The 11,057-nt window shown below is 45.0% G+C and overlaps 1 protein-coding gene across 1 annotated transcript in view; it reads right to left on the reverse strand.

Moving 5' to 3' along the window:
• LOC111266075 (protein O-mannosyl-transferase TMTC1) overlaps positions 1-10,567 on the reverse strand; it is a 54,742-nt gene extending 44,175 nt beyond the window's left edge. Inside the window, exons 1-2 of the mRNA XM_086970779.1 lie at positions 10,439-10,567; positions 1,209-1,533 (exon numbers count right to left, since the gene is read on the reverse strand). Coding sequence (XP_086826905.1) covers positions 1,209-1,533; positions 10,439-10,567 — 454 coding nt within the window. The remainder of the gene's footprint in view (positions 1-1,208; positions 1,534-10,438) is intronic.
• Positions 10,568-11,057: the final 490 nt, after the last annotated feature.

An 11,057-nucleotide genomic window follows, 5' to 3' on the forward strand; every position in this document is an offset into this window, starting at 1 on the left:
GAAGCATAAGCTTGCTGCTGCTGCAAGCAACGGTAGTAATAATAAAATATAATAGTATATAATTAAGACATATCGTTGTGCAGTATCAGCAGCTTGCTTAGATCGGTGGCGAGCGGCCTACGTGGATGCTTGACACAATTGCTTTTTCCTAATTCCGTCGTACAGGCCACTCGCTTCGTTCATGCTTGTATAGTCTAGTTACAGCTACTTTTATCATCATCACGGTCTAAAGGTGTATCGAAGTATCAACCCAGCTCACACTCAATGGCGCTCAACCTTTCGATCGTTCCTGATTTAGCTACGAGGACTTGATGAAGAAGGCGATTGGTTGTTCAAGACGGCCCTATTTCCTTGAGGGCACCATTTTCTGTAGTATAACGTCTTCGTGCTATATTCCGCGACAACGGCCTGAAGTCGGACGAAATTTAAAAACGAGCCACCAGAAGTCTTGCCAAGGGCGAATTCAGTACAACGGGGCGCGTGGAAAGGTATATAGCTTTAGAAGCATTATGGCAGAGAGGAAGGATTTGTTGTGCTTGATATTTTTCTCATTTAGCACGCGCACAACCTTGGCTTTGTACGTCGGAAATGCTTGCCTTCTTTGATTCCTTGGGAAATTTTGTATCGCGATAAAAAAACAATTAGAAATAAAGATGCAACATAATATTGACGTGAGGCTTCTCAGTCTACTGAAATTAGAATGTTACCTTATTAAATTGAACTCAATTACAGGATGGAGCACGCAGCACTACTTCAAGTACTAGCCATCTTACAGTGCATCCTACATTTATTTCATGTTACGTAATGCTGGATTCATCGATGCTCTATATGGGTTACCAAATAAAACTGATAAACGTCACTTAACGCTTAATACTAATACAGACGATGTCCTATCTAGCTAGATGACAATAAAAGAAGAAGATCTGATGTTGGCTTTTCGGTATATTAGACAAAAATGCGGTACTTTTTTGTAAAAAAACATACTTTTTGTTACCGCGAATATTTTCCGATCTAACTGCGATTCTTTTTTCCTGCAACGTATAACGTTTTAACGATAATAATAACTAAAAGAAAAGAAACATCATACAAGCTCTAAATAACAATTATCAGTTCTTACCACTTGTTTAAGCAGCATCGGTGCCTCCTTAAAAGTTGCCTTAATCGATACATTATAAACACCCCAAGGACGGTGAGGCCCTGCTCTTTACTCAAAAGGGCAAGTACGGCCAATGACATCGAAAGCCATATCTTCACTTTTGCGCTTTGCTGGACGCGAGCTTTCGTTGTCCAGGTTTTTGATGTCGTGTTCACTGATGACAACGAGAGTGGCGGCAGCGTCACTTCAGCCGACGCCAACGGCAAAACTTCGTCTGAATCATCCGGTTCCTGACACCTGTTCTGGCTACCTAGAACATCATCTTTACTGAGTCGAAACGACTCTTCATCATCTGCGCAGGAGTCAACGAATACAAGCAAGGCCGACAGGTAAAACACTCCGCAGAGGACGTCAGCACGACCCACGATCGAAGTTACCTGGAAACCAATAAGCAGAATGCAAAATACCTTGGGTGTCGTCGTAGCTAAATTGTATAGATGGTTCCCAAAAGACAATGTGCCTAGAACATGCACACATAACCTAAGTGTACCTTTCAGCAAAATTTATTCAGCTGCTTCATGTCTGAGCGACTGTTGTCGTTACCCATCTGCCCCACTCCGCATCTCTTTCATTAGAATATCTAATCTTCAATCCGCTACGTTACAAACTTGAGTTACCTAAAACTTCTTAGTATCTGCTCGCCTTTTCTGCCAGTTAGTTGTTGTGCTTTAAGTCAGCCTGAAGTCGGGCGGCTTGGAAGGTATTTCACGAAGAGACCCGAGAGACCAACAAACAACACGACTGTATTCAAGGATGCCTAATAAAAATATAGTGAACGGCGATTTATGCATCCTTTTTATATGTTTGCTTTTTTTTCGTTTTTCTAGGCATTCATTTTAAGGTCATCTGTCTATTTAAGGATCCTCTCGAGCTGAAGCGAGAGCGTAAGTCCCAAGGCTCGTTTGTATTTTTAACCATTTTTCGTAACATTAGGAAACTTTACTGTGAACTAACAATTTGACTAATAACGGTAAAGCAGAAGGATCCGTACTGGAAGCGCAAAAAAAACTCGAAAACATTTCAAAGCAGGAGTTAGTCGAGCAATATCGTTGCGTGTCAGCAATTGAAGTACAGTAAATTTTGTAGTACACGGCCCCAAGCGGTCCTTCGAAGCAGATTCAAGTTCCAAGTAGTGGCAAGATGCATGCGTCAAAAAACTTCATCGAGCCCAACGAACGACCGGTGGAGTTTCCCTACATAACGGCAGCAGCCGGTCTATTCGCCGAGTCATTATGAAACTGTAGAGACCACGTTCTTTACTGTTTTGTATCAACTGTAGCTTTTAATTTTGTATTGAGATTTATTGTGGTTGAGAAAACACAATCGTCAATAATGCGGACAAGAAAATTCTTTAGCATGTAAAAACCTAGTACGATTGTAGCCATTTTCTCAGGACTTCATAACCTTGTTCTTTAAACATTACACTCCATACTGACATTACTACCTTTTCATATTTACGGCGGCCCGACGAACGACAGGTAGCCGCGGTCACAGTAATAATGCTGGCAATAGGATGTTCGCGTCCTTGGCTTTATGCTCATGCTAAGTACGTTGAAATACAAACAAATCACGTGCATTCGAAAAGATGCATGACTCGGGTTTGCGGATTAGGTCAATGATGTTGACAACCCTACCAACACTCGCCGAACCACCGCCTCGTGGTTGCTCGGCGTGCCAACTATTGGAATGACACTCACGGGGACGTCTATGTGCGGTCTCATTTACGTCATGCATTTTTTTACGCCTCTCTTCTTCTCACTTGCACACTTTTTCCTTGCTTTCATTTCCCCCAGCCGTTTTTCATCACTGCGATTCACCTCCGTAGCGTCTCTCCATCTGTGTGATATGTATGTGGGTCGTTGTTCAAGCATGACCGCCGATCTATCTAGGGTACCGTTCTGCCCGATCTGTTAACGACCACCATTATCACCACCGTCGCCCTCAAGCTTCCTACACTGCCTGGTAAGAACCAACCAACAGACCATCCTTGCTCTGCTTACTCGTTATGCTATGAACTACGATGACACTTTTTCGTCATGCTCATCCTCTTCATATTCTGCTCGTCTTTCGAGGCCAGAGTAACCCGAATGAACAGCCTGTGTTCATTTCCCTTTCATTTTCTTGCACATGTACCCGCTTCGTTTTGCTTCACGCTATTTCCGAACGATCCAAGAACGCAGCACCAGTCAACAAAGCCCCCTTGCTGATCTTTTTCTCCCCGTCTACGTCGCTTTGTTTGACAGGCTGTGTGTGGCGGCTTCAACGGTGATGGCGCTGAAGGAGAGAGAAAGCGGCGGGAAATGGCGCAGTTATGGCAGCCATGGCAGCAGGGAAGCTCCTAGAATGAAAATCATCCAAAATCCTTGGGCGTTCACTCACAACGGCAGAGAGCTGTGTAAATATCTCAAAACATGCACCGACTTCGTCTTCCTTCTGGCTGACCGAGCACTAGGATTGCTATCCCCACCCCGGAACGGAAATGCAGCACCAGCAGCAGTGGCATTGGTCATCTTTGCTAACGACTTAGTATAGTACTGCAGTTTAATTCGGTAGCGGTTTGCACCCGCTCCAGAAGCACTAGCACCTCTGCTCGCCTAAACCGCTTCGAGCCCAGAGGCGTAGGCGGAAGAGGCCAACGTCAAAAACACGGTGGAACCAACCAAGACGAAGAGTGCTGAAAAACCAAAGACTTTTTGTCAGAAGCGCCTTTCTCCTACGACTACTGGTTCTATTATTTCTGAAAGCTCTGTTTCTCTTCAGAGCTACTTCATGTCGCCTTGTAGGTCGCCGGCAATTCCAGTGGCTGAGTCGAGCACATCGTTCAAGCGCTCCCCGGCTTTCATGAAAAGAGAGAGAGAGAGAGAGAGAGAGAGACAGAGAACACAAATGCAGGGCAAAAAGAGTGTGTTCTCCTTCGTCCATCATCCTTTAGGGGGATGAGGGGAGGCTTTCGTTTCGTTCTGCTATGCATTTTCACATACAGAGTACAACAAAAACGCCTAGCTAACATTAAAATTGTCCTAAATCTAAAGATACCTATGAGACACTGTTTGTTTGTTAGTCTGTCGCACAAAGGCAAAAAAGGTAAACGCGCCTACACAAAGGGAGCCAAAACCTGTTAATTAAAATGTATTACTCTTTAATCGACGGTTTCCTCTGTTCATCATGTTAAATGTGTTGCGCGTGCCAACAAAGTGACGACGCAGATATGCCACGTATATCCAATGTAAATAAACTGATTGGCATATATTGCTTTAGAAAAAGAATGCGCCATGGAAAAGATAGACGTACCGCTTCGGTGTGCACTGGTTGGACGCCAAATACGAGAACGGTAGTGATTTGCAGAGCCAACGTCAACCTGGGTCTCCCCCTTTCTCTGGTTACAAAGCAACGCTGTATTCTCGCGTCGTTTAGCCGACCCATCAGTTCACCAAGAAGGAGACAGCATGTCAAATGAAGCAACACGTTCACTATGTGGTAAGCCCGCGTACTTGACAGACCTCCATATAGATAATTCAACCTGAAAGAAGGTGAGAAGTAACAAATTCAGAATTGGTCTGCCGTAACTACCCTATGTTGCCAGCCGGTAATTAGAAGCATTTCTGTTCATACCATTAATTAGTATGATGCTAAAATCTTCCGATAGGGTACAATTCACTTTGTTTTTGTACTAGAGCAGGTTAATATTATCAGCTAACAATTGTATCTTGGGTTATCGCACGTGTAGACGAACCAAAAAGCCAGTGGTAGAGTTCATATACGGAGTGTCAGGCATTTCGTATAGTTTAACAGGCAAGATGTGAAATAAACAGAATAAGAATTAAAACTGCGCTTATATTTACGTTGAAGAACAATTGAATTTTATTTCCACCATTTTGAGGCCCACGCTAGATTTACCCATAGTTGGGTCAACCGTTTTTTAAATTAGTGCTGTCATAATTTAGTATACATTGCGAATGTCAGCCGTGTTTGTCGAGGCGATAAAATTCTATGGCAACGTGTTTTATTACCAGCGTCAGCCCAGAATTGTCGCGCCAAATAAAAATGATTGCCCCTCTTAGACCAATAAATTGATGACCATATGCTCAAAGAATCGTGTAGTACTTCTAAAGGTCTTGGATTATTTCTGGTGTTGCCATCTTTGGCACGCTTTATGGTTTCAGCGTTTATGCCATCTGTGAACTGTGCATATCTACGTATATTCTACCGCTAATTTGCCTCTTTGCTCTTTTTCTTCTTTCTGCTGCCAGAGCATGTACAAGTTGGCACCAAATAGGGTACCTTGTGCTTCTCGTATTTTCTGGGCTGCGTTTACTATGGGTATTAAATAACAAACCTCCATTGACCTCCCTGTTTACAGTCTAGTGTCTATATATCGCCATCGTAGAACACTGAGGGTAGGGATATTGGCGAGAAAGAAATAAAGGCCAGGCTCCTAAATGTGATAATGTGGGAACACTGAGGAGTAGGGGTCGCAACTGGGGCACGAGATTCTATTTACTTTCGAGTACACCCGCTTCTAAAGCACAAGCCGCTAAAGTATGGGCCAATTAATCGAGCGCCGTAGTTCTTCTTTCGCTTGTGTGCTCTTTCTCTGATTCTTGCCCTCTAGGTATCACCGTGTGGCAAGCAAGGAAATCGCTATCTTGAAGGTTAAAGGGGAGCACGCTCCATGTGAAGTTATCGTTCGCCGAGACTCGAGTTGGCGCGCGTTTATTGTCTTTTGTGTACTCAGGATACACATTGGAGTCAATCTCGCTATGAATGTTGCCTTTGCCACTGTCACTGACATCGCTTCACAAGAGGCCTCTTATCCGCGGCCATCGTCGCCGTCCAGCCGATGTCTGAGGGCGAATGAAGCTCCATTACTCGACGCAGTGACAGTAACTGCGTGACGATCTCAAGCAAGCAATGCCCCTAGCACAAAGCTAAAGCCTGACTTTCCTCACGGTTGAGCCGGAAAGGACAAAAGTGGTAAACTCAGTAAAAGTTTCCTATAAAATTAGGATAGAAGGAGTGGCAGTTTTGACGTAGTGTCGCGGTGACTCGGAGAGTCTTGCAAGCTGCTTTCCGAAGACTACGATCATAAGTCCTTCACCATTATATTAGCCCACTTTGCGTTCGTAATCTTCCATCCGCTGCTGGTTCTCTTACAACCAAGGCGAGCTCGGTCTCCTCACTCATCTTTTGCTAAGATATTTCTGTTGGACAAATGTGCAAGTTTGAAGGAGGTTGTCTCAGGTAGACGCACGTAATATTCAGCTCGAGTCTACATTAATAAGATTAGCAAGTCCCTTGTGCAAGCCGGTCTAGCTGTTCCAGCCTCTGGCCTTTCCGATCCCGGGGGTGCTTACATCCACGGTGTCTGCCTCAATGACGGCTACAACTTTTCCTATTCGATGAGCCTAAAAGATGTCATCCCCGTATTAGAGGGCGCAAAGCCGGCGATTGCTCGGCCTATCTACCGCATGAGTTTGTAGGTCGCGTTAACATAGTCTTCATAAGCCGTAGAACAGGCAAGCGCATTATGAAAACCATTAGTGCAGCGGTATCGCGTCGTTATCAGCGATCTGAGCGCACACCTTCCTGAGTACATTTCGCCGCGTTTCACCATTATTTCTACCGGCGCAAAAGGCTGAGCACCGGACTGTTCGAGAGAAGAGAAGAGGGGATAAAAGGAGGGGGTGTAAAGGGTTAAAACAACATGGCAGTGCCAACATGTTAATTTCTCTCCTTTTGTACTACCGTACCAGCATGCACAAAAGCAAGCTGTCGACCACTTAATCACAAAAAGAACTTCTTACCAAAGATTTACTTTGCACCAAGTTTCAACAAAGACTGGTGTCGCTATCTGAATATTTGCGATGCCTCTATCTTTATATGGAGTTTTGTAGGAAAATCATTTATTTTGGAATCAGTTCATCGCATATAATTAATTCGTGTTTATATTTACCTGTTCTTCTAAATATTATAGATATAGTGGCATTCCCATGAAATAAAGTAAAATACATTTATTGGTAAAGTAGATGGTACCTGTTTATTTGAGCTCTCTGTAGAAAGAGCTGTTTAGTCATAGATATATATATATATATATATATATATATATATATCTAATTGCCTACAGACGCTAACATGTCTCATATATAGCAACAAATCTGCAATATAACTCGAGTTAGATTTACTCCGATTGCCGGTTGTAGTTTATCCACTCTCATTATAATACATTCAACCTGAGCGTCTATTCTTCTTAGATTTACATACTGTTATGAGAAAGACTGATTCTTCTTTTTATCCATTTATCTAGTATTACTGTCCAATTTTCTAGACAATATTTCAATAACATTTCCTTAAAACGGCCGCTCCTACGGCACTCGAAGGCCCCAGCGTGCGCCGGCTCACGTTTCTGTCCATGGATCGGCTTTCGTTTATATGCTGGAGTATTTCGATATTTTGCTAAAAGCTCTCTCGTTGTTTCCCCTTGACTTTCTCTTCTGTCGACGTTCCTCGTTTGTCTCATTGTGGCTCGAACGTCTACAAAACCCCAGGTATTCCCGATATCCTGTTTACCGCCATCGTGCGCACGCTTATTTGATAATACTATTTTACGTCGACTGTCCTTCCATGGACTATTTTGTGCCCTTCAGCCCCAGCTGCACTATCTTTCCGGTCGCTATATGCGACTGTAAGGTCTCTCCATTCAATCCCGCTTTGTCTGCGCGGATCCCCCTTTCAGGTCCATGTGCTTATAGCGGGACCACCTTTCTCATCATCGAAGCAAGCGTGAGCTAGTCGCCCGTAGACGAACGTCGTTGACTTCTCTCATCTCCTCCTTCATCTGCCGAACCATACGAAAAGAGTGGAAGCCTCAATGAGAAAGTTTTTTTTATCTCGGGCGTTTTTTCGTCTTTCGTTCGCTTTCCACCAAGAGCGGGAACGCTGGATAGAAGGGTGCTGGCAGAAAGGCTTTCACCTGGTAGGGCAGTGACAGTTCTACCTAGAACTTGCATTTTTCGATCCACCTTGCTCCTTCCTTTTATGTTAACGCCAAGACCCTTCCGCTTCCTACAGCTGGTACACCGCAGAAGCAGAGCGAAACGGCGTGACGAAGCTGTTTTCTTCTCGACTCGGCTATAATATCCCTCCTTCCACCCATCTTTGAAAAATGGAACGCAGCGAGAGCCCATGACGGCCGCAGTGGCAGACTGTCATGGATATGGAACAGAAGGCTAAGTTTACGAAGGTCCTACGTCAGGACTTTAGGAAGAAACGCCTAGATGAGCAGGGTTTGGTTGATGATCGGTCGGAGCTGGCGAGATGGTCGGTCCGTCCTCCAGTGCGCGGTTCTCACTCGGAACTCTTAGATACCTGCCTTCCAGCGTGTCTACCTAAAAAAAAGGGAAGAGCTCGAAGAAGATCTGGGCGTTCTGCGCAAACTGCTGAGTCGCACCACAGCATCCACTATCCGTATGCTCTTCGATTCTCTCTCCAATATGGCAAGAAACGCCAGGGCAAGCTGCTGGTACTGGGCAGTCAGGCAACTCAGCCCTACCAACCCGCCTACGCTACGCCCCCGTTGTCAAGCGAAGCCAGGGGCTATGGCCATAAGATGGGCACGGGGAATTGCCAGCCACACCGCTGTCAACCGGACCGAGGACAAGATCCATTTATTATTTTATCTGTTGAAACACACAGACTCGCAAAGTAGCTAGTAGTAGGAGTTATGCTCAAAACTATGTAACGGCAAAACGGCAGAGTAGACAGGCCTGAAGCAGCTGCTGGCTGCCATACGGCAAGGTAAGCAGGTTGATCAGAGAAGCATTTCCTATCTGATTCAGCTTTCTTTATTGAAACGAACACGCATTGATAAATTATGGCGTTGAAAGTTATGTATCGTAGGAGCTATGACAGTGCTTATTTTGCCTTTTCTTGTTACATGTTTCCTGGTTACCAACTAGCCGGAAAAAATCCAAATCGTTTACAAGTTTCATACTTATTTATGCATCGTTGCATGTTCCGATGAACCAAATAATTAAGCAAGGTAACGGACCTTTCCGTTGCTGATAGATCCATGTAGATGAAAACGGTTATTCTCATCTAAAACTTTACCATGCCTTTTACTCTCCATCTATCACTCCCCGCGTAACAAAACTTTGGTCATTACATGGTTTATGAAACAAGCACCAGCTCAACGAGGCGCCTTATGTCGCCGCGTTCAACGACTCAGAAGGAGAGGCAGTATCCGAAGCGTATGTGCCGTTCGGTCTACGTCAAATCACCAACGAGCAAAGCTAGCACGACTGGCCGACAAAGCGGAATGAGAATCAGGATAACAGCTCAAGCACAGGAGACCTTGGTGTCTGCTGACATCAGGCGTTATGGCAAGGTAGTCAAGCCGCAAGCATGAGTCTTTCAATCACTATGCTTTTTCGGGGTTTTTTTGGCAACCTAAACACATCCTTTTTATAGACTCAGTATTCCGTCCGTTTATGCATGGGTTCATCCATGAGCCCACGTCAGCTCATCTTTAGCTTACCTACCTCAAACGCCACACCAGATGAAAAGGCAAATATCGAACGCGCGACGCCCACCACTTGGCCTTCCAGTAGCCTAAACAGTACCTTTTGTTACTGTAACGTCTTTACGCCGATGGACAGATCCTTGAAACGGGTCATTTGACCAGGTCGCGCCGTGGGCACACCCTAGTTACTTGCTGTTATACATTAAATTACTGCGGCAAGCAAAGTACGAGTTACACAAGGTGCTTGAAAAGTATCCATGTCGTACGCGATTCAGTCGCACTATAACGAAGTACTCGCACTGTATGTAAATGAAAACGCGACAACGCGGGTGCCAAGCATTCCGATCGTACAGGAATTCACGTCGAGGTGTCCGCGTGGCAAATTCTATCAACTGTAGTAGTAGTAGTAGTAGTAGTAGCAGTAGCAGTAGTAGTAGTAGTAGTAGTAGTAGTAGTATCAGACTGGGCACGTTTAGGTGAGTAACCTTTTGTCTTGCTTGTTGTATACGGCGGACACCAAAAATGAAGTCAACCCCATCTCTTTCGGAAATTGCACAACAACGACGATTATATGATAATGATCGTTTTCTGAAACATCAGAACTATTTGCTGCAACCCTTTGCTTGCGTACGTTCCGTGTCACGTTCTCGTGTATTGGCCCGCCGCAGGCTAAAGCTAGCCTCTGGCCGTTTACCAATGCTGCCTTCTCTTTTCCTCTGCTTATCAGCAGTGGCCTATGGTTTGAGCCATCGGGTCGTACTTACTCTTCGTATTGATGTCGATCTGTTGAGTATGGCCGTTTCTCGGAAGCACTTCAAAACCTGGGAAGCGCTCCGACGTCTCCAAGGACCAGTTGACTCGGAGGAGGCGGAAGTTGGTACACTTGCGCACATTCCTTGTACAGGCGGTCGATCGGTCGTTCGTTCGTCTGAATCCGTGGAGTTATCTTTCTTTTCCGGTTTTTCGTTCCTTTCCACGTGAGTGGGACGCAAAAGGACAACGCAAAAAAATAAAAGCACGCGCGATGTAGAAGCAAGAAAAGAACATCAGAGCTGCTGCCCTGCCTTGGTTCTACTATGTTTTGGTCCAGCTTGGCTGGCCTAGCCTAGCAGCGGTGACGCAATGCGAAAAACGAGCCACTGAGTAAAGATATGAATGACTCTTTTTCCGATTGCCGACGCTTTGTCCCTGCCACCCATCTTCAACGGTGATAGAGTTGCTCCTGCCATCGGATTGAATATAATACGCGCACATAGAACTTAGTGCAAGCAGGCTCGCGGCAGTAGGGCAGCAGGCAACAAACATTTCAACAGGGTCAAGGAAGGCGTACTTTGGAGGAATAGTAGAAGCTACATCAATAACGCGTATACTGGGAGTAGTATT

The sequence above is a fragment of the Varroa jacobsoni genome, unplaced genomic scaffold (genome assembly GCF_002532875.2).
Source record: "Varroa jacobsoni isolate VJ856 unplaced genomic scaffold, vjacob_1.0 scaffold_1049, whole genome shotgun sequence".
Taxonomy (NCBI): Eukaryota; Metazoa; Arthropoda; class Arachnida; order Mesostigmata; family Varroidae; genus Varroa; species Varroa jacobsoni.